The sequence below is a fragment of the Podarcis filfolensis genome (genome assembly GCF_964270895.1).
Source record: "Podarcis filfolensis genome assembly, chromosome: 4".
Lineage (NCBI taxonomy): Eukaryota > Metazoa > Chordata > Lepidosauria > Squamata > Lacertidae > Podarcis > Podarcis filfolensis.
Genome location: NC_139607.1, coordinates 90,346,241 through 90,369,898, shown reverse-complemented (window position 1 = coordinate 90,369,898; position 23,658 = coordinate 90,346,241). Strand labels below are relative to the sequence as shown.

The window sequence follows — 23,658 nt, the reverse complement described above, 5'->3', positions numbered from 1 at the left end:
CCAGCATGAGTTTGACCAAACTGCGGGAGGCAGTGGAAGACAGGAGTGCCTGGCGTGCTCTGGTCCATGGGGTCACAAACAGTTGGACACGACTAAACGACTAAACAACAACATAGTGGCAAAAAGACCACATTATGTTTCAGAAAAGTCCTGATTCAAGAATTGTGACTGTGAACTCATTGAGAAGCCTCAGTCAATCCGCCCTCTCAATTTTGACTTAGAAAATGGGAGTGACAATCCTGAACTACCTTCCAGACCTTTTGGAAGGATTTCAAAAAGGTAGTATATAAGGGCCTTGAATGCATTAAAGAGTGATAAATATACCAATATATTTTCATTTTTTTTTAAAAAAAATTCTGAACTTGGATTTGAAGCAGTGCATTCCATTCATTCAGCCAAACAATTTGTATCACTCTGTCAAAAACGGTTTAATCAAATCTATGCCATGGAACATTCTCTGGCATGTAAATTAAAATCCATTGTAATCATAGTGTACGAGAAGCTCAATTCGTTATACGATGGAGCATTTTTTTAAGAGCAATTCATCAAAATCGTTCAGATCTAATATCCTTCACACAATTTTACAAAGACAGCCCAGCTATTCCTCTGCAACCCTTAATTTTAATTAATCACATTATCAAACTTGTCCAGAGAGGTACCTGAAATAAATTATCTATACGGAATGAATGAGTCTGACCATCAAACAACCTCCACACTCCTAGATTCTGCGGTACAGCAACCTGTGAAAAATATAAGCCATCCTCAAAGGAAGGTGAACACTGCGAGAGTTGGATGAGAACGGTGGCTCTGATCCAGTTTAAGCTGCTGCAACTACTTGTGCATAACACAAATAACAGAGTGGATGGGGATATATATCCCTAATAACCACAAAATGCTCATCCAATCAATGGGAATGAGGGTTGGATGAATGCTGTCAATTTCAGCATCTCACCATATCCCCAATCTTCATTTTGGATCTCCACATTTTCAGATCAGTTTGTGATTTTTTTTTTTTAAAAAAGAAGTCCTCGTGAAAATTCACCAGCATTTTAGTGTGACTTTCTCCTAATGTACATTTTTGTAAGCAATTTACCTAATGTACACATTTTTTTAAACCTAATAATAAAGACTTCATGAATATTTTTTCCACTAATATATATGCATCATTGTGCACAACTAATGCAACAAAAAATTGCATTTTTTGTACACATTACTTGCTGCAGCACAAAATTTGGAGAAGTGTGAATTTTTTGAAGGGTGCCTGTTGTTTCAGTTCACATATTGTTCTGGAAAGTGTAACCTAGTTAGGTTCGACTTTAAATGCAGGCTGAAATGAATTTCTCCTTCATACTTACTTAATGGGAACCATGGTTCCCTGTGAAGGGAATTGTGAAATCCCAACAGATATCAAAGTGCATGTGAGATCCACACCGTCTGCATTCCTTGTCACTTCTTCTGTTGTCAATGTCCAGGAGTGAGTGAGGTCACCAGAAGCCCAGGTAACTTGAGTGGCTAGAAACACTCCCCCTCCCCCCAGCTGTGTCTGGTATGGCAGCTTCAGCCTTTCCTGGACCAGGAGAGCTTGACCCCGGAAGTTCAGGCATTGGTGACTTCAAGATTGGATTACTGCAACACTATCTACATGGGCTTCCCGATGTTAGAATTCCTGCTCCGTGATTGCAGTCATGGGATTGTTGTCTTTTACATGACGGTATATGTTTTGACTCCACAGAGTGGGAATTGACGAAAACAGGATGTTTGTGTTACTGTGTTCCATGAAGTGGGACTACTGTCCTTTGTTTTTCTTCTCTTTGCTGTCTGATGCTAGAGAGAGAGGGAGCCATGTTGCTGTGCTCCGTATGTGTTTATATGTAAATAAAGTAGATTAGCCAAAATGCTGAGTTGCTGAGGTCTATCATGCAAGTTGTGCAAACTCTGCGGATCCCTAAGTATGCCGGTGTTGGTTGGCATCGGTTGCTGTGATGTTCGGGCTGAAGAAAGCTTTTGAAGCTCCTGAACGATTGACCAGGAGGGAGGGAACATGCCTGTCAGGCATGTGTCTCTGCCAGAGTCCTACTCGAGTGTAGGCTGAATTCCTGACACCCTTGTGCTTGATCCAGATACCGCAGTTAAAGCCTCCTCTGTGAACCAGCCTATTGCAGGCTGGATTGTCCTCCAGCCACCAAATTGGCGGCAGGAATTAGGGGGCATTCCCCCTGGCCACGGGACCAACTGACCAATAGTGGTGCTTGGCCCTGCGCCCAGGGCAAGGATAAATTTTCAGCTTGCTGGACCTTTGGCCTCTCTCTCTCCACTGCAATGCTGTTGATGAGAGGGAGACCCTGTCAGCATATAACACCTCTGCTTCGAGATCTGGTTGCTGATTTATTAACTAAGCCTTGTTCAAGGTGTTACTATTGGTATATAAAGCTCTTAACGGCTTGGGACCAGTTACTTGAGAGCCAGTGTGGTGTAGTGGTTAAGAGCGGTAGACTCGTAATCTGGTGAACCGGGTTTGCTTCCCCGCTCCTCCACATGCAGCTGCTGGGTGACCTTGGGCCAGTCACACTTCTCTGAAGTCTCTCAGCCTCACTCACCTTGCAGAGTGTTTGTTGTTGGGGAGGAAGGGAAAGGAGAATGTTAGCCGCTTTGAGACTCCTTCGCGTAGTGATAAAGCAGGATATTAAATTGAAACTCTTCTTACTTGCAGGATCATCTTACCCCATATGTGCTCACTCAACCACTTTGATCTGCAGAACTGTTACAGGTACCACACAATGCTTGTCCCGCTTTAGTTGAGATTTCCTGCATTGCAGGAACCCTTCCAATGCTACCATTCTATGATTCCATAACTTTTTAGTGTGACAGCACCCACCTTCGGAACTCCCTGCTTATTGACAGCAGGCAGAAGCCTTCGCTGTTTTCTTTCCAGTGCCTGCTAAATTATATTTTTCTTTAGGCCAACTTATCCAGGCACTTGGATACTGGCATGCTTTAATCTTTTTTCTTTGGTGATTCAAATTATCTTCAAATGCCTTTAGCTGTTTCTAGCTGTTTTTATTCATTACATTACTTCTTGTACACCACTTAGAGGTTTGTCTACAATCAAGCGGCATATAAATTTTGTTAAATAAATAAATGTTGCTGACGTAGCCTAAATAGCACTATCTTTGCAGAAGAGGGAAGTATCAGATAGAACGGGGCAATGTCAAGATTTGTAGAGGCGCATTAAAAATCTTTTGAACGAAACCATAACTGGGAGAGCCCAGCAAGGAAGGAGCATTTCTCAGTCAGGTGGGGACTGAGCATGCTCAGTGGTCGCAGAGTACTGACCGACAGTTGGGGGAGGCAGCACTGAAGATAGACAACCAGGGTAAAATAACAGAATGGAATGCAGTGGAGTTTCGTGAATGGTGTGCATGCCTGGCTGACTGGAATGTGCACTTGACACTGCAACATTTTGTTGCAGCCCCCACCACCTATACTTCTAAAACAATTCTTCCTTCTCTCTTTTAAATGCGCCACTTCATTCCAGGGGTCTTTGTAGTCTTTGAAATATTTTCAGTGCGGTCCGCCTATAAACCAATTAAGCACTGTTTTGTCAAAATCAGTTTTGTCTCCACGCAACACCGCTCTCAGATCCCCAGGGATCTGGATATTTGCTCTCGCTGTCGCTGGCAATTTTACATCTGTGGACTCTATCTGCCAGTGAGGTTTTAGATTTGGATGGCTTTAAAGGGGGGGATTAGACAAATTCATGGAGGATAAGGCAAATTGATCACTACTAGTTGCGATAGATATGTATTGCCTCTGGTATCAAAGGTATGGAGTACCCTGCTCTATACTCAGTCAGACCACTGGTGCCTCTGCTTCAGCACTGTCTACACTGACAGGCAAAGGCTCCTCAGTGTTTCAGGCAGGCGACATTCCAACCTCGCCTAGGGATGCTGGGGATCAAACCTGGGACTTTCTGCATTCAAAGCTCTACCACTGAACTACAGTCCTTCCGAGGAGCATATTGCTCACTATGCCTCTGAATACCAGTCGCTGAGAAACATGAGTGGGGAGATTGCTATTGCACACATAGTTTACTTGCAGGTTTCCCAGGTACAGCTGGTAGGCTACTGTGAAAACAGAATGCTAGAACAAACCAGCAGTAAATCACACTGTCAAAGCTGGACTTAACTCTTTATTAGCCAAAGCACGTACTTCATACACTTGGCTGAGTGTGAGGCCTAATGAGCACAGAAGCTCATCTCTGGTAGGTCTGGCCCCATGGATCTGTTCCTCAGACTGGAAGTCCCTGTCTCCCCAAAGCCGTCTAAGTCCCCTCCTCTCCAGGCCTTCCCCAAGCAACCAGAGACTCTGCCTGCTTGCAGCCTGCTGCTGCTCGGCTCATTTCAGCTCTCTTCTGGTTCTGGGAGACAAGGGCGAGGGAAGCTTGTTGCAGCAGGAGAGGGAGACACCCATGACTCTTCAGTGGCCTGACTCATCTCTGCCTCTTGGCCTCTCTCCTCTCACTCCCCAGTTTCAGCATCTGCCTCTTAATCCTGGATTTGTCGCTGTCACAGGCTCTCCCAGCTCACTAAACCCTGTTACCTCTTCAGCTTCTGACACCTTCTCTTCCCAGTCTTCTCCCTCTGACCACTCACCATTGTCTCCTCAGGCTCTGAGCCGTCTTCCATTGGTGGTTCCCCAGCTGGTTCCTCCCACCAATCCTCTACGTGCAACAAGTCCATGACAGCTAGATGCGCCTTTGGTCTGATCCAACAGATCAACATTTTTCAACATTGAAAAAGGCTGCTTTGCACAGACCAAGGACCCATCTAGTCCAGCATCCTGTTCTCAGAGTGGCCAACCAGATGCCTATAGGAAACCCACAAGCAGCACTGGAGTGAAAGAAACCCACTTGTAATTTCCCCACTTGTGATTTCCAGCAGCTAGCATTCACAGGCATACGCTCAGTGGAGGTAGAACAATAGCCAGCATGGCTAGTAATGATTGATTCTTAGGTCCTTACAGGTCAAAGAACAGCCATTCATTTTTATATCAGACACAGCAGAGAAGGTCTTTTTAAAAATGATGCCCACCATGTCCGATATTTGTATGTCAGTGTATTAAAAATGCAGCCGTATCTATGCCTACATACAATTGCTATCCAGTAAATCAGGGACATCATTTCAATCAACTAGCAGATCCTTAAACGGATTTACCTAAACAATTAAACAACTCATTGCGTTATTGAGCGGTCACAAAATTTAGCTTGCAAACTTGTCAGCCCTTATCCTTGATGAATGGTAAAGGCACACAGCTCAAGTGCAGCAGAACCAGCTCCCAAAGCACTTTTAAAAAATCCATTCCCTTTTCAAGGGCCACACGTTAGCTGTCATGTGCTGAGAAGGTTAAGTTCTATTCTCTCCAGGTGAGAGTAAGCAAAACTCAAGACTGCAGCCCTGGCTGATTCAGGGGCTGTAATTGAGACCCTTAACCAACAGAGGGAGAGAGGGAGAGGGAAGGAAAAGTCATAGGCATAGTAGCCAGACCAGGGTCCTTCATAGGAAAGCCCCCTGGCTTTTTCCATCAGATGTTTTTCAGCACAGAAGGTGTGTTGTTGCGGGGGTGGGGAGTCGTATGGGAGATGACCTTAAGAACTGCAGGAAAGTTAGAAATCAGCGGATGGTGGGGAAAGCACAGTCTATGCCCCGCCCATCTGACTGGTTGCCCCAGCCAATCTAGCCAGCTTCCAACATATGTGAAAACATAATAAAACATCAAAACATACAGGGCTGCCTTTAGATGTCTTCTAAAGGTTACTTATCTCCTTGGCTCAAGGAGTTGCAGAATTCCATACCCTCCGGTGAAAATAGGGATGTCCTAAGGAAAAGCGGGACATTCTGGGATCAAATCAGAAACTGGGATGGCTTCTGTAAATCTGGGATTGTCCCTGGGAAATAGGGGCACTTGGAGGGTTTGAGGTGGGCTTCAGGGGAGATGGAGCATTCAAAACAAACACTTCTGCTCAAATGACTGCAAGCAGAATTGAGGTGAGCATAACGTGCTGTAAGCAGGCTCCTTCGCACCGATTCGCACCAACCCTAGCTGGTCCTCTGCCCCATTTCCCTATGGATCTGATGAACCATCAGCCAGAGAAACAAAAAAATGCTGATATTATTGTCTGAAGCCTTGATTTTGGGCTGCAAAGTCTTCAGCTGAGTTGAGTGAGGCAACTCGGGGGTGCAAGAACATTTGAAAAAGCCTTTGAGATTTCCCCATGTAGTCAAAGGCAATGTTTGCAAGCCCTCCAGTCATTTTTAAACGGAGATAAGGGATAGCCACGCGTTCCTAGTGGGCTCTCTCTCTCTCTCTCTCTCTCTCTTTCTCTCTCTCCACTAGGTGGAGTCTTGCCCTTACCGCAACTGTTATGGCCCAGTGTTTCTGCTGCCCTAGAACTTTACGGGACTCTTGCCTTAAACTGCATCCTACGCAGAAAGGAAAAGGAGAAAAGGCCACGCAAACCTGCGCTCTGTTTCCTGCTTTTGTTCTCTCTCATTCTCAGCCTGACAACATGCCAACTTCTGAACGGAGCCCTGGCGCTATCTTTTTGACAAGCCTTTGAAGCAACGTGGCCGGGCCACCAATTAGCATCAAAAGAGCACTGTACTAATGATAGAGGTTCTTCTATGCCCTGGCGTGACTTAAACTACATGTTTCTTTAAGAACTGGCATGACTCACTCCTTTACAACACTCTGTACCATCTAAATATAACCACGTCATTCCAATTCAAAGCCCCCTCCCAGTTTTTGTTTGTTTGTTTTTTTGCATTATTTTGTTTTGGCTTCCAGTCACTTCAGTGTTGGCTTGAATGGATTCTTGAGCCGGCTGCCAAACATCAAACAGACCCATGATTTATACTTTGGAATTATTTACAGGTTGATCATTAAATAAGAAGCTGTTTGCGTTCCTGCGCTTGAGAAGGTAACCTGCCAAATTTAACATAATAGAACGCTGTCCCGCGTGCTGTTGTAAAAGTTTGACAGACTGACAGCTGTTTTCTGGTAGAGTGGTCTCTGGGGTTTTGTAATGGGTTCCTTGGCAGGCAGGCATACAACAGATGAAGCTTTCCCTGGCACGGCAGTTCTGCTCCAAGAGAAGGAGCCTTTCAGCCTTTCGAAAGAGTGGTGCGCCGAAACCTGTCCTCCGATTTTGTGGAAAGTTTCCCATCCCTGCAAAAGAGGCTTCTGTCTCCTTCGCTCTGCCTCATTGTCAGGAGGAAGCTAGGAAATTTCTTTACCATTTCTGTGCGTTGAGCTTACCTTATCGCTGCAAGGTGGCTGGGGGTGGTGCGTGTCTTTTCCTGTCCATTAACCATTTCTGCAGCACTCTGCAGCCTCCACGGCTGCCAGCGTTTCCTGATCTGAAAAAGCCCCATGGGAGCAGTTACCTCGTGACATCTTCCCCCTGGGCTTCATCTCAAAGAGTGGGGAAGTCAGGGGAAAACAGGCAACTGAGTGCCTGAGATCAGTGCACCTGCTGATTTTGTTTTCAAGGGTGCAATTGTACGACAAGGTCTGCTCCAGCTCAGCAGGTTAATTCTCTGGCTCAGCTGCTGTTGAGTCCCCACACCTGTCTCAGCTGAAGATACACCAGAGTAACTTGCTCACCTGAGCTCTGCCAGGGCCCAGCTGACTGACCTGAAATCTGTTGAAAGGGGCATTCTAGGTTGTGATAGGGGTGGAACCAGAAAGGGGAGATTTAAGCTGGATCCCAAGCCTGTGTAGCTCTGTCATATGACCTGGCAACTCAGAGTAGAACATTATTTTAAAGGCTTGTTTTCCCTCTGACAGGGTTAGGAAGAGCAGCAGCAACCCTGCTGCTGAATGAGTTTTGGATATGGCGTAACTTTACGCTGGCTTAACTTACAGTGGCTTCTTGTGCTACCTAAGCAAAGTCCTTCCTTTTGAAAAGAATTCCCACGCCAATGGCTTTAAAAGACTTCACTTCAAGCCATCCCGCCTTCCCATCCTTACAGGAAAGTCAAGAAATCATGGGCACCCAGGAAGAGTGCTGACTGTGGTGTCATGGTTAGATCACTGGACTAGGACCTGGGTGATCAGGGTTCAAATCCCTGCTCAGTCATGAAGCTCACTGGGTGACCTTAGGCCAGTTGCTCTCAGCCTGAACTACCTGACATGGAATAAACTACCTGTTGTGAGATAAAATGAAGCAAGGGGAGAGCTGTTTACACCACCTTGAGCTCCTTAGGGTGCAAATGTAATAACCAGTTCCGGCTCCTCTCAGGTGGGCACCATTGCCATGACAGTGGAACCTCGGGTTATGTACCACCCCCTTTGTGCATGCTTCAGGATACACATGTGGCAAACCCGGAAGTGACAGAAAGGTTTCCGCTGGCCGCGCCTGCACAGAAGCGGGCTACCGCCATGAGCACCTGCGCAGAACAGGCACCTCTGGATATGAATGTTTTGGGGTAAGAACGGACCCCCAAAATTAATAATTTCATATCCAGAGGTGTTCATGGTGAGTTCCGGCACCACCTTTTCTAGAAAAATAGCACTGGTAATAACTAACAAACTAAATACTGGAGAGATGATTCCTAGGATGAACCAAAGGGACACTCACAAGCACCATAAAGCAACCTTGAGGCTAAGGTCAGTTTAGCAAAAAACCAAAACAAACACTCAAATCCATACCAAAAAGATTTCAACCCACCCATGAAAATGTCGCTGAAATTTTCCCTCCCCTTATTTTCAAATGCAGTTCCCTTTATTGTTGGTTAATGGAAAATGGTAGAGAAAAAGAGAGGAGAGATTTTCAGCACATCACTGGTGCAAAGCACAGTCTAAGGCTGGAATAGGGAACTTGTGGCCTCACAGCTCCCATAAGCCCTGGCCAACAGGGCCAATGGTCAAAGATGAAGGGAGTCAGCGCCCCACAACATCGGGGTGGGGTCGGGGTGGCACCAGGTTCCCTGTCCCTGATGCAGAAGAAGCAGCTTCAGGTCTCGAGAGCAGGAGGAAAGGAACAAGTATGGAAGCTGTGTGACCACAGGAAGTGATGTCAGCATGAGGACAGTTCAAGTTCAGTAGACTGTTAAGAAGCGACCAGAATAAATAATGACAGGCGAGGAGAGGGGTGGGGTGGGGAAGAGAGTCAAAGAGTAGGAAGGAACGGCATGCGAAGAGCAAAATTTATACTAGTTGAATCACTTGGAAAACACTCATGGAAGTTCCAAAAATAGCTCCTAATGATCCTATCTACTGAATGGTGAATGATTAATTTCTGGTTACGAAGCAATTATGTTGTCTTTTCACAGTGCAGGGAGCTACAGTAAGCCCACAGCGTGCTTGACAATCGGCAGAGGGAAAGGGATTTTGGATTAACAGCTTCAAAGACAAGAGGAAGCAATTTGCACTCCTTGTGTTTTTACAGGCTCTTGTTTGTCTCCTTCTGGCATATGCGCGGCTGACTCAACAGGTCTGGATGGGCCAGTGATGGAGCCTGCCCCGTATTTCCTTTTCATTTACAAACAGGCATGTCAGTACTTTGGACTGGAAGGGTGGCTGTCTTACTGTACGTTTAGCCGCACATCTGCAGCTGCTGGGTGTTCAGGTTCTGCTTAGTCTAATCATGTCACGTTTCAAATGCATTGTTGATACTGATCTTGAAATGCTCTCAAAACATGTTCCTCTTATCTTAAAACTTCTCCCCCTCCTCTGCTTGGGAAGGTCACTACAATCTGCTAATGGAACCCTGTTAGCTTTGCTGGGCCTCATGCTTATCAGCTTGTGACATACCCTTCAACATTTCTCCAATGAAAATAGGGATTCCTATTCAATATTAGTAATAATAATATGAATAATACCCCTCCCATCTGACTGGGTTGCCCAGTCACTCTGGGCGGCTTCCAACATACCCATCAACATTTCTCTGACGAAAATAGGGACATCCTAAGGAAAATACCAGGATCAAATCAGAAACCAAAATGGCTTCTGTAGATCCAGGACTGTCCCTGGAAAATAGGGACACTTGTGGGGAGTCTGTTGTGGTAACACAGAGGCTGGCTTTTTCACTCATGGCACCAGTGTTGTGGAATGCCCTTCCTGGCTGAAATGCAAGAGGCCACATCAATATTTTCTTGGCTTCTGATGACACGCTTGTTTAGTCCAGCATTCCTTTGAATTGAAATTCTGAGTGTATTGTTTTAACTGGGGGTTGTTGTTTTTTGGTGGGGGGCAGCCAACTGCTTTAATTTTGTCATGTTCTTTAATCACTTGTTTCATTGTATGTTTTAATTAAGGTTTCTTTAGTGCCCCGAGGGAACTGTTATTGTGCATTTTAATCATATACTGATGTTAAAGTTGTAAGCCACACTTAGCAGCAATTTTGGCAGTATGAATAAATATAAACAAGTCATACCGATTACTTTTCTGTATTTCTGTTATCGTTTGGTTTACCTTGTGTAATCAATGGTTGCCAACCTTTTACCGGCCAGTGGGCACATTTGGAATTTTGTGCAGAGGAAGTCAGTAACAAAATGGCTGCCGCGGGAATGTGGCACAACACAAAATGGCTGCCGAGGCTACGTGGCATAACACAAATTGCCGACTACAGATAAAAGAGCAGGAGAAAAGAGCCAAGGGCTACCAAATGGTGTGGAGATGGAAGAAAAACACCTGTACCAGCCACCGCCACACATACTCACAGAGAGAAGCTCTTTGCACTTCTCCTCTGTTCAGAATGGGAGGGTGGGCAACCAGCCCTGGCATGCAATGGAACTTGGGCATGCCTAAGAGGGCATGTTCAGTGCAGGATTATTTAAGCCTGTGCAATGAGGAACTCAACAAGAAGAGCCAACTGTTTCCAGTGCATTGCAGGGGTTTAAAAGGATTTTTATTGAGACTTTTTGTGGGTAGCAGAGAAGGTACTGGCAGGCACACTGGTACATGTTTTCAGGATATTAGATGTTTCATTTTCCTGAAATGGGAATATTGATTTGAGTTGCTATGTGTATTTAAAACAAGTGGGTGGGTTTGTCAAGGTACACTTCTCATGTGATTGGCTAATAGTCACATGGGAGGTATACTTTGACAGTTCATGACAGTCACTCTTTCTGTTACTGGTGGCTGTTACTGTATCTCTGTGGTATGTGTCTGTGAGGAGAATATAGGACACAGTAAAAGACAGTGTGTCTCTGCCTGTAGTAAGTCAGACAGAGGGTGATCCCTATAATGTAAACAGGGAGACTTCTGTCCAGGAGATTTCTTTATAAAGGAAGAACTCTTTGCTGAGCTAAAGAGCGAAGTGGGAACTGAGTTGGACCCATGTTTGTATGAACATGAGAATGTAAATATGTTCTTCATTTAAATATCTATTAAAAGAATTTATTCAGTTACCCAGAAGAGTTATTAGGCTTTTTTCTTTCTTTCTGTAAGCTACTCTGCCACTTGACACCAAGTTTATCTTTTTTCCGATTACCCAATAATAACAACCTGCACATTGCTGACCCCAGCTGCATATTGTGAGCTACCTTCACCCCAGTTTCCTTTATTCAGGGTCTAGCATATGAATTAAAGCAGGATCTGGGTGTCTGTGGTCATCCAGATGTTGTTGGACTCCAACTCCCATCATTCCTCACCATTGGCCATGCTGGCTGGGGCAGATGGGAGATGGAGTTCAGTGACACCTGGAGGGCAACAGGTTCTCTCTCAATTAAAGTCCAGACTATTTTAAGTATGATGCATAGACCTGAGTTGCATGTGCCCACATCCCATAACGCAAACTTATGTAGCTCATGAAGGGTGTGAAAGATGCAGGTGTTTGGGAGATAGATGCAAACGACATGGGTCTCTTCTGTTATCCCCCTGCAAAAATATGGTGGCAAAGACACCAGGGACTAGCCTCATCCATTGAGTTTCAATATGCACATACCGACAATAACCGGATCAGTCAACACCCCAGAAAGAATGGGCTTCCAGAAGAGCATGTGCAGAAGGCCAGGCAGCCATCTTAACAAGAGATTACAGGACTGCTATGTTAAGTTATTCTTTCAGAAGTGGTCCTTTGCATACATTCAGTGCTATATTAGCTGTTCTGTCCAACTAGTGCTGTGCTGAAAATTTCTCATCCTTTTTTTCTTTTGCAACTGTTCCCCATCAATTAATGAGAAAAGAAATTGCATTCAAAAATGATGGGAAGGGAAAGTGATCAGTGAAGCTCTCATGGATGGGGAGACAGGACTTGCTTCATGCTTTTATCATACTTTTGAGGTGGTTGAGGGATGTTGTGTGTGTGTCCAACCATTCATTCTGTAAATCATCTCACCAGTGGCTTGCGCCCTGCACCCTTCCCAGGTGCCCATGCTACAGTTAAAGCTCATAGGAAGACATGATGAAGCAATTAGATCAGGAAGTGTGGGCAACTGGGGAGGCTGCAGAATGCTGGAGAAATATTTATGGAGAGAGAGGAAAAAACTCCACACACCACCCTCAGACACCTCACAACAATAAAGTAAGCTCAAAAGTCTGAACTCACTGAAATTCTAAAGTGCCATGAGAATGAATGGGGGAAAATGGAAGTCTCTTTCGCAGGGGAAGGATAATTTCAAGAAATCGGAGGACAGGTTTCAACACAGCACAAGACTAAATTATTTGCCTTCAACTGGTGGTTCCGGAGTCATAAACGGATCATGATCTGACCTAGCATGGGTTGTATCAGTGCTATTGATATAAGCAGAAAAGGCTGATAGAAGGAGACAGAGATAAGAGAAAAGTAGGAGACAGAGGAAAAAAGAAAGGGAAAGAAGGACAGATCTAGAAAGATAAAGTAAACATAAAATTAATTTGAAAGTTAAGTTATTCAACGTAGCTCCCATGTTGCAGGTTGGGCTGAAAGGTGGATTCTGAATCTTAAAGGCAGAATCCAGCTAGACCACCCAGAATAATTTCACCCTTGTTGGGATGCAGGGCAAGGCCAGGGTGATCAAATTCAAGATGGCCCCTCTTATCCCTTCTCCTGCAGCCCCTGGAAAACCTGCACTCCAAAGCCCTCTATATTAGCAAGCGTTACCTTAGAGTCTCTCCAGACGACCCCCGCCTTTTCCAAAGGTTGACCAAGCTGCTTGAGCGGCTGGTTGCAGAAGACGACTTCCCGTCCCCCACGTGCATGCGGACCACGGTCGAGGTGGTGAATGCGCTGCGCACGTTCCTCTCGGGCTTGGCAAGGATGATGTAGACCTTTGGCACGAACATGCAGCCGAGAGCCACCGTGGCACTCAGGCTGACAGAGAAACACATGGTGATGATCTTATAGTTGCTCCCAAAATAGATCGGCACGAAAGCCAGCCAGATGATGCAAGTGGTGTACATGGTGAAGGCGATGTACTTGGCCTCATTGAAGTTGGCCGGGACGTTTCTGGTCTTGAACGCATAGAAGGTGCAGCTCAAGATGAGCAAGCCATTGTATCCGAGGGGAGTCACGACCCCTAGGTTGGTGGTGTTGCAGATCAGGTACACTTCTCGGATGCTCGGGTAATCGTGCTTTATATTGGGCGGCTCCATGATGAAAAGAGCAACGATGATGCCCAGTTGGACGCATATCAAGATAAACGCGATGACCAGCTGGGCACAGGCGCTCATGAAGCGAGGTTTCTTGGTGCAGATCTTCTTCTTGCTGCCGGCGAGGATCCTCGCGATGCGGTTTGTTTTCGTCACCAGCGCAGAGTAGCTCATAGCCGGGGAGAGGCCAATGCCGATTCTCTGAAGGTAGCAGTAGATCTGCTGAGGCTTGGCGATGAGGCAGAAAGTGCACAGGTAACCCAGAAATATGCCGGCCAAGATGATGTAACAGAGTTCTCGGCTGGACGACTTGACCACCGGAGTGTCGCGGTACATGATGAAGACCGCGGTGACAAACATGGTAGCCAGGAGACCCAAGCAGGCGAAAACAACGGCAGCAATTGGTTCAGGGTCGCCCCAGCGGAGGTACTGGACTGGGATTAAATCACAACCTGGCACGGAGAGGAAGGAAAAATAAGTCAGTGAGGAAGAAGCCTCGGAGTAAAGAACTGAAGGCAACTGTATATGCAACAACGGCAGTGAGGATTTTGCAGAAGTGGAAGGAAACAGCAATGCCCACAAAAGTAGAATGGATTAACAAACTAATGGACTATGCCAAAATGGCAAAACTAACTGCTAGACTAAGAGACTCTAACAAATGAGGTGTTTGTAGAAGACCAGAACCCCTTTTCGGATTACTTAAGTAAATGCTTTGATTCTTTTTCAAGACGAAATGGATTTATATCTCGAGCAACAGAAGAACAAGAATAAGTTATTTTCAGGTTTATATTTTATACTTTGCGTAATGTTAGAAACAAATGGGCAGTTCAGAGAGCGGAGATATAACGTCTTATCAAGTGATATGGGAAGTCACAGAAAAGTCAGAATGTGTTTTTTTTTAAGATGCATTATGTGGATTTTTTTATTTTATTTTTAAGAACCAAAGGCATCAGGTGTTCTTAACTTGTTGTGGAGCTGGAATATAAATTCCCCTATGCCATTTGCCTACTCTTTCGTTTTGGGGAGATGCAAAACCTCTGCAGCAGACACAGCTTGTGTTTTGCCATCTTGTTCTTCCAAAATGTGTTAACACAGACACCCACCTACACCCACACACCCACACCCACACACCCACACCCACACACCATTAACATGCTTTATGGAATATTGCAAAGTGGGGCTTTGCTGCAGTACTTTTTCAAACCAAAGGCTTTGTTTTTCAAGCATCGACATGTTTGCATCCTCTCAGGCTCCTTGACATACACGTAAACTCTTGCAGTGGGCATGCCAAAGGATTATCATTTGTATTGTTATTATTTAAATGTATATCCCACTTTTCTTCCCAAAGGATTCAGTGAGGCAAATGCACAAAGGATTAAAAACATCTAAAATGCAGGTGCAAACTGGGAAATTGTTTCAGAAGGGGTGGTCTTCAGCAGATGCCGAAAGGCAACAGAAAAGGGCCTGACTCATATTTGATGAGAGGGAATTCCAAAGGAACTGGCCTGTGCAAATCCAACTGGGAATTCAATGTCCACAAAAAGAAATTTCTCAGAAAACCACTTCCCGCTTTCCTTACTTCATGCAGATTTCCTAGTTTGATATAATCCTCCTCGGGGGTTGACCTTCCCAGCAGCTCCTTGATTGTTACTCATAAAGCTGATATTTGATTGCTCTTCTAAGCTTGTCGTTGCTGTTCTTTGGGGCCCCCTGTTGAGTCCTTACAAGCCAGCTGGCATTGGGTTTTCTCATATCTTAAACTACTTGATGCTCAGTCAAGTATTCAGCTCCTTGAGAAAACCTCACCTGTGCTCTCACAGTCCTCTCGATTGCATTTCCAGTGCACTTTATAACTGAACACCAGCCATCCTTTCAATTATTAAAAGCGACACACACGCTCCCAGTCAACCTTGTCACAAGGGGTAGAATTATATTCTCCATTAACAGCTGCCTTTCATCCTCTCCCACTTTGTAGTTTTATGGAAAGTAAATCCTATGGAATTCAACGGAGCCTACTTCCAGGTTAGGATTGCAGCTTAAATCAAACCAACACATTGAATCTTGACCAAGATAGATTCCTTCTTTCCTTCCTTCCTTCCTTCCCTCCTTCCTTCCTTCCTGTGACCCAGAACATCATAAATGGTTCCCCCACATGCTATCCCACTAACAGCTCTGTAAGGTAGGTTAAAGTTGAGATACAACCAATGCACTTCATGGAGTTTGGAATCAGGATTTTCCTACCCTATCCTTCCTCTAAACAAAATATATTTATTCCCCTTCCAGTAGCACCTTAGAGACCAACTAAGTTTGCTATTGGTATGAGCTTTCGTGTGCATGCACACTTCTTCAGATTTCGTATGCATGCACACGAAAGCTCTTACCAATAACAAACTTAGTTGGTCTCTAAGGTGCTACTGAAAGAATTTTTATTTTATTTTGTTTCGACTACAGCAGACCAACACGGCTACCTACCCGTAACTTCCTCTAAACGTTACACCAGCCTGGTTCTTTACTTCATATTCACACTATTTATTCACAGACTGAAGCTGCTTTGGGGGAACAATGCATCGAAACACAACATTGAGTAAGAAACGAGATGACAGATACATGGTAGATATGGATTGTGGCTATTTTGTGTACGCTGCTTCCCAAGCAGAGGTAGGAGTGCACTGGATGCAGAACAAATGGGAGTGCGTACTCCCATTTATGAAGAGAAAAAGTTATGAAGAGAATCCAGTCATGCCATATAGAATACTGAGTAATAACTTTTGTGATGGCTAATTGCAGATTGCGTGAATGGTACATCGGTTATTTACACTCCACCTTTCTTCCAAGGAACTCAAAGTAGCATGTATGGTTCTCCTCCTGCCCATTTTATCCTTGTGAGGTACCTTAAGCAGAGAGACAGCGACTGGCTGGAGTTAACCCAGTGAGCTTCATGGCTGAGCAAGGATTTCAATCCTGGCCTCTCAGCTCCTAGTTTGACAGTCTAACCACCACACCTGGTTCTCTGTTAGGGACCTGTTTTGAGGATAATCAACTTGTCTAGATCGGTCTGGAGGGATTTGTGAAAGCCCTCTGAGAAATGCTCAACAATCTCAGTGGCTTCCTCCAAAGTCCTGTCTTGAGAAGGACCCTCCGAATTCACCTTTGTTTTTGCTCTAGGTGAAATCTGGTGGCAGCACAGTAAGAATTGTGCTGGCAACTCAGCTTCCACATCAGGGATTGTTCTCCAGCACCTCATTAGTATGCTTAGGGTAAGTCTTCCTTTGGCTGCTTTTCAGGGAACTTCTTGCTAGCTTACACTTGAAGTGCTAAAGGGCTGAACTGTGATCCAGGAAAAGGAGAAGGTGGGGGGGGGCAGGAAGCAGGGGTGTCCTTAATTTACTCCATCAGATTAGTTAGATACTTTTCTTCCAACTATCGGCAAAAGCACATTTTTGAAGTCTATTGCAATTAAATAGAAGCCTTTCAGGCATTTCACAGACTCCAAAATACCAAGCTTCCTTGTTCTCACCTCAAAAATCAAATTTCCAACACATTTAGAGGACATTAAGAATGAGAAATGCCGATATAGCCTGCAGATAAATCAAAGGCCGGTAAAGAATTAATTGCATCTTTTCTCCATCCTTGCCTCCAAAGCTTCTGGAAGCAACTCTTCGTTTTGGTTGCTCCATGAGTGACAAAGAATATGGGATTCAGCCCCCACAGGAGGTAGCAGTGATTGTCGTAGTTCTGGCCCAGACTACAATGACACAGGTTCTTACTTGAGAATAAGGAAGAGGTCTTACTTGAGAGCAGAGAAGACCTAACAGGCTCAGTAGCAGGTAATGAGTCCCAGAGGCTGCTACACTCAGGTTAGAGGGGAGGAAAGCTGAGGCTACATGGGTTGGGGAACAGTGGTCGAAGTGTAAGGAGTTCAAGATCAGGGCAAAGATCAGAGTTGTCCCAATGGGTAGGCACACCCACCTGCCAAGTCTCGAAAGACAAGGCAAGGAACGCTTACTTGTAAGACTCCTGTGCCTTACAAGATTGCTGGGTCCACAGATGCTCACTTTGTTGGGAACGATGTATCTGTTGCCAGTGATGGGAGTGCAGCCTGGTCCTTCAAGACCAAGTGGTGACCTCCCATTCTGACTCTGGTTCCTCCACCCCTAGCATTGGGCTGATGCCCTACCTGGATTTCATTGCTGCGTTCTTCTCCCCGGGAAGTAAAATGGAAGATGGGAAGACTGTTTACCCAGCCAAGGCAGCCATATCCTGGGAGAAGGAAGTATCTGCTTCTTCTAGGCTCTGTTCCCCAGTCTCAGCTCCCTCTCATCACCCTCCTACCATTTGACAGAGTGAGGCAGCTGCCTCAGGCAGCAGATGCTGAGAGCGCAGAAGCATCAGTCCCCATAGGACCAAATTCTCCATTCCAATCCTGCTGGCTTCAAAGGTTTGCTTCACCTGCATATTCCCCACAGGGAACGCACTGCAGAGCAGCACCCAGCAGGATTGAACTCTCCACTTGGCAACTGATGAGCAGAGGGTTCAATCCTGTTGGCTGAAGGGGCCATAGAAACCTGAGTGTGAAGCCCCTTCCTCCATAGGGCACCGAGGGGGACAGGAACAGAAGATAGTTTCCTGGAAGACATAATGGCTGTCTGAAACCTTGAATGGGACAACACCCCACAACATTTTGTTCCAGGTAGGGATGGGTGAATTTCTTAATTTTAGCTTCACATTTTAAAATTCAATTTGCAACATTTCCACCCAAGTTTGCATGAACTTTTAAAAAAATCCTTATAAAAATTCATCAGAATTATAATGCCTATTCCTCCTAATATACACATTTGCATGCAATTTTGCCCAATAAGCATATTTTTTGCTACCAATTTCCCCTAACAGAACACCTTCCTCTTGGCTATTTTCAGCAATATGTGCATTTCCACACACACCTTCCCCTAATATGCACATTTTTGTATACAGTTTTTGGCTGGAGAAAGGGGCGTTGCATAACGCAGGGATTTCAAAGGGTAGATGAGCTTCTGTCCACATATTGTTTTGGGAAGTGTGAATTAAAGAGCAATCCCACCCCAGTTGCAGGCCCCATTCGTAAGATCATAATCTACATACCAGTGAGCTCATGGTTGGGCCAAGAACCCAACTCGCAAGCTGTGCATGTGTATTCATCGAAGACAAATTCGTTCTCTTTACACCGTGTGCAAGTCCAACAACAACTGACTTCACCTTTGCGGATAACCTAAGAAGAACACACATCAACATTTCAATGTCTGCAAAAATTTGCTTTATGCAATTTTTTTTTAGAAAATTAACCTGCCTCCGCCCCCCCGTTCACATTTTATACACCTCTCTCCTGTACATATATTTTACCAAATGGGCTGAAGCTATTTATGGATGCTATTTCCGTATGATCAGCCAACACTTCCCTTGAGCTAAAACTACTCACCCATTTTCAGATTAGCTTTCAACGCTTGCCAAAAGCTGGGGCCCAGCTTTGGTTGGGAGCCAGAAGCCCTGAGCGCATCATGAACTCAAAAGGACCTTCATTTACCTTGATCTCTCCTTTCTCACATGGCTCGCTGCAGACAGATCTGATGGCAGAATTTTTATGGGCCCAAATTTCGTTGTCGTCCATTTTCAGTTCGCCGTTGTCCCAACTTCCAACGTTGATATAGTCAAAGTAGTCCTTTCCCATTTTCTTAAAGTTCATGATCTCGTACCTTTCGAACAAAAAGGACAAATCATGCAGTTGAGTTTAACACAGAGCTGAGGACAGCCATGAAAGGAAACTGCCTTAGATAGACTCAGACCATTTAGCTAAGTATTGCCTACACTGTTTGGCAGCAGCTCTTCAGGGTTTCAGGCTGGGAGTCAAAATTAACCTGGTCCCAGAGAACAGTATGCAAATATAGAAGAGCATCCTTAAGACTGGACACTGTTAGGACCAGCCCAAGACATTTTGCCGCCCGAGTTTTACTTTCAAATGTAATTTGACTGCATTACTTTCAATGAGCCTACTCAGAGTAAAATGTAGTGCAATGCTACCCACTGGGTTGTATCTGACTAAGTCCTGCTTAGAATTTTGATGAGTCTACTCTAAATTGGCCTTGGTCAGATACAACCACAGCATATTGTGTCACAGGTATGCTGCATATTGAGATTAACAATTAAAAAGCCAAAATACGTAATGGCATATGCAATCCAGACAAGGAAATATAAATTCCCAACAGAAACAATGCAAAGTTAAATATGACTATACTAAACAGGGCTAAAATGTATCTGCTTCATAATAGAAGCATGCTGTGCATTGTTTAAAAACTTGAAATATTACATTGGGTTACAAATTCTGATAAAGGTATGCTGCATTAATGATGCATGCCTATTTTTCAAAAAAAAGATCCACTGCCATTCTATGGTGTTCTGTGTTTCATGCAACCCTGAAATGCTGTCAGGCATTACACAGGAATTTAAGAGGCTGACTTATACTGAGCCAGACCACTGGTCCATCTAGTTCAATGATGCCTACACTGAAGTCAGCAGCTCTCCAGGGCTTCAGAAAGGGGTTTATCCTGGCTCTTCCTGGAGATGCTGGGAATTGAACCTGGGACTGTCTTCTGCTCTACCACCGAGCCACCACCCTTCCCCTGAAGTTAATGGCTGGATCCAGAGTTCCTGTGAGCAGAACCCCACTGAGATCCCACATCCAACCCTAAACCAATGTGATCTTTACAATCCCCTTGCTCTATCTGTGTAAGTTCCTGGCCATTCTGGATCACTGCTCAGGGAAAAACAGAGCATCATCAACCATGGAGAAGGACATGGCATTGCCCTTTCACCTGTTGAGTCTACTCATCTTCCTATATGTTGATCATCATAGCATCATTTCTCTCTGACCATGAGTAAGAGGTCCACACTCCACACTGCAGAGACTTGGCTAAGAGCCACTGTGTTTTCTCGCCTGCATGGATCCTCCTAGTCCTTTTATAAGCTTCAGAGACCACAGTCCTTTAAAAGGGTTTATTAAAGTATAATTTGAATGTGCGACTTTTCCAAGTAATTGGCGGTTTAGGCAGGTGTCGTTGGGGCTGAGTTTTTGCCTATTATTTGCATCACCAACTGAAAGGCGGCGTATTAGACAGTGTAAGTTTCACTTGAAAACTTCCACACTGAAAATGATGTGATTCTCAGAAGCCCTGAAATACTGATATATATTTTCCCGCACACAGAACTTATGTGACCCAAAGTATAATTTTCCTGCTGAGGATAATATATAATAGAGGTGAGACCTTTTTTCTTGGGCATTCAGAGGGAAGAGAAAGTCAGACAGAGAGAAGGAGAGAAATTAGTTGACTGCCTGCCAAGGAAAAAAAGCTTAAGTCTTTTGACACTTGCTTCAAGTGATCAAAAGCACTCGCTGACGGAGGTTCTCTGCCAACCAGCTAATTCAAATGAATCCAAAATAGTATGAGAGTAAGGTATCATTTAGACTTCTGCATAAATCAGCCAGTCGATCCATGGTATAGCCATGGTGTGTTTAAAAAGATACTTGCAGCGCTCTCATTCACATGGAGGCAGAAGCAATTCACCAGGCTAGCTTCCAGCAGGTGCTGCTTACTGGGAGGAAGAGGGGAAGGGGTGAGGCAGTGGGGATGTTGGTGTGGTGCAAATGGAGCCAATCTGGCACTCCTGCTGGTGCATTTACACTTTGCCGACCTCCCCACTGCTTCATCCTCTCCCTCCCAGTAAGCATGGCTGATCCACCTGCCGGGAAGATAGCACAAAAGCTCTGCCCCACTCAGAAAGCTGTTTCTGCACGAGAGATACCCATCATGTTCAGCTTAATATGTGGATAATGCCCATTCACAGATGTTTCCACATTGCAGGTTGAGCAGCAAACATATGGACCCCTGCTTCTCACTAGACAGTTGAGTGATGCCTGGATAGGAATTTAGCAAGGCACACATCCTAATAGTTACAAGTAAGACACGGAGCAACGATTAAGGTGTTTCATGCTTTCCAGATTGATAGCTATTTAACAGTACCGTCCCGGTGAGTCTCCATTCTCATCGAATGTGATCATATCCCCAGAAACTCCAGTGAAGTTGGCCTTCATAAGAGAATCGAGGAGTTTCCGTCCATCAATGGGCTTCATAGCATCACAAAGACCCGCGTAGCCTGGGCAAAGTGCCATCTGCATGTTATGCAGGCCGTAAGCCATGGAGTATATTGCGTTAATCACAAAGCCCATCTTGGAATCTTGGACATGTTGTGTTTCTAAGGTCAGATTGCCTGTTGAGAAGCACAGCACATTGCAATGGTTAGCATGCTCAAGGTAATAAAATTAAGTTTTAGTTTTATATCTACAGGAGCCCCTACCCCCTTTTAGGGCACTGGAATTTTTTTTTGGGGGGAACCCAGTTCTGACACCAGATACAAACATTAACTCTTCAATAAGGTCAACGACAAAGCACTGTTATTTTCACGGAAGTCATCCCACGGGCTTCATCGATAAGTGACTGCAAACCAAGTTGCTGGCATCTCAACAAAAGACGTTAGTTAAAAAGAACAGTTGGAAGAAAATGTTCCCTGGCATATTAGCTGTGAAGGACCAAGCGATTTCCCTGCAACCAAAAATATTACCATGACGACGAAATATTGTGAGATTGCCGAAGGAGCAGGCCAATGTCAAAGCACGTGTTTCTGAAGTCTCTCCGTGCCATGGCTTGAAAGGTGTTGAGCACAAATAGTTTTTGTTGAAATCTGTGGGAGCAGCTGAGCACATAAGGACCTTCTAGGACAATGGCCATTATAAGTCATTCTAAAGGGAACTCACCCACACCTTCCGCTGGAAGTTAATAAATAGTGTTCAGCTGGAAAGGAAAGTGTTGGGTTTGTGCTTCTTCCAAGAAGCTATTCATGCCCCACAGTCATCCTGAAAAAGCATCACTTTATATAACTCCGCATCAGTTTGTGAAATATTCCCCCATGTCCCTATTTTCTCCCTTTCTTTGCTTTTTGGGGGGAGGGTATGTGACAATTTTCGGGCAAGTTCCTTTCTTCAACATTCAGCTTGCTGGAGTCTCCAGAACCTAAAACTTAGCAGAGCAAATGGAAGCATCATTCAATGGTATCAAAAGCCACCTGGAGACCAAGGAGAATCAACAGGGTCACACTCTCCCTCATACAGGGCAGCCAGCTCATCATACACGGTAGTTTCCATGCCAAAACCAGGTCGAAACTCTGACTGAAATGGATCTAGAAAATCAGTCTCATCCAGGAGAGTCAGGATTTGGTTATCAACCACATGCTCAAGAACCTTACCCAGGATGTGGACATTAGTGACCCCTCAATAAAGGTAAAGGTAAAGGTAAAGGGACCCCTGACCATTAGGTCCAGTCGTGACCGACTCTGGGGTTGTGGTGTTCATCTCGCTTTATTGGCCGAGGGAGCCGGCATACAGCTTCCAAGTCACGTGGCCAGCATGACTAAGCCAATTCTGGCGAACCAGAGCAGCGCACGGAAACGCCGTTTACCTTCCCGCTGGAGCGATACCTATTTATCTACTTGCACTTTGACGCACTTTCAAACTGCTAGGTTGGCAGGAGCAGGGACTGAGCAACGGGAGCTCACCCCGTAGCGGGGATTCGAACCGCCGACCTTCTGATTAGCAAGTCCTAGGCTCTGCGGTTTAACCCACAGTGCCACCCGCGTCCCCAGTGACCCCCAATAGTAGACTACATTTTCTGGATCCAGGGAAGCCTTCTCAAGGTGTAGCCCTTTAAGTAAGCCAGGACTCCTCCCTCTCATGAGAAGGCTCCCTGGCCCAACCAGCTGTCCCATCTTTACCAATTTTTATCAGCTATGAAGGGCAAGCGCCAAGAGCACATGTGGTCACCTGCACCAATCCGAGCATTTTGTCCACATTCTTGAGCTGTGCCAGCTAGAACTCATCCAGGAAAACAGGGCTAGAAGGCATTCTGGAAACCTTGCAGAAACATGGATTTCAATGGGTGGCTGGCTGTGTTTTGGTTTGATTGTTGTTTCAGAAAGTGCCAATTATGTAGCATGTATTTTTCCCAA

At 45.1% G+C, this 23,658-nt stretch overlaps 1 protein-coding gene across 5 annotated transcripts in view; it reads right to left on the bottom strand.

Annotated features, from left to right (window-relative positions):
- Positions 1–23,658, bottom strand: part of GRM5 (glutamate metabotropic receptor 5) — a 259,832-nt gene that overhangs the window by 22,623 nt on the left and 213,551 nt on the right. For 3 of the 5 annotated variants that reach the window (XM_083609573.1, XM_083609571.1, XM_083609572.1), the window contains exons 5-8: positions 21,621–21,867; positions 19,130–19,298; positions 18,691–18,817; positions 13,085–14,024 (exon numbers count right to left, since the gene is read on the bottom strand). In XM_083609573.1, the coding sequence (XP_083465699.1) occupies positions 13,085–14,024; positions 18,691–18,817; positions 19,130–19,298; positions 21,621–21,867 (1,483 nt within the window). Of the gene's footprint in view, positions 1–7,314; positions 7,416–13,084; positions 14,025–18,690; positions 18,818–19,129; positions 19,299–21,620; positions 21,868–23,658 lie in introns of all 5 variants that reach the window. The other 2 variants (XM_083609574.1, XM_083609575.1) reach the window with 1 other exon arrangement.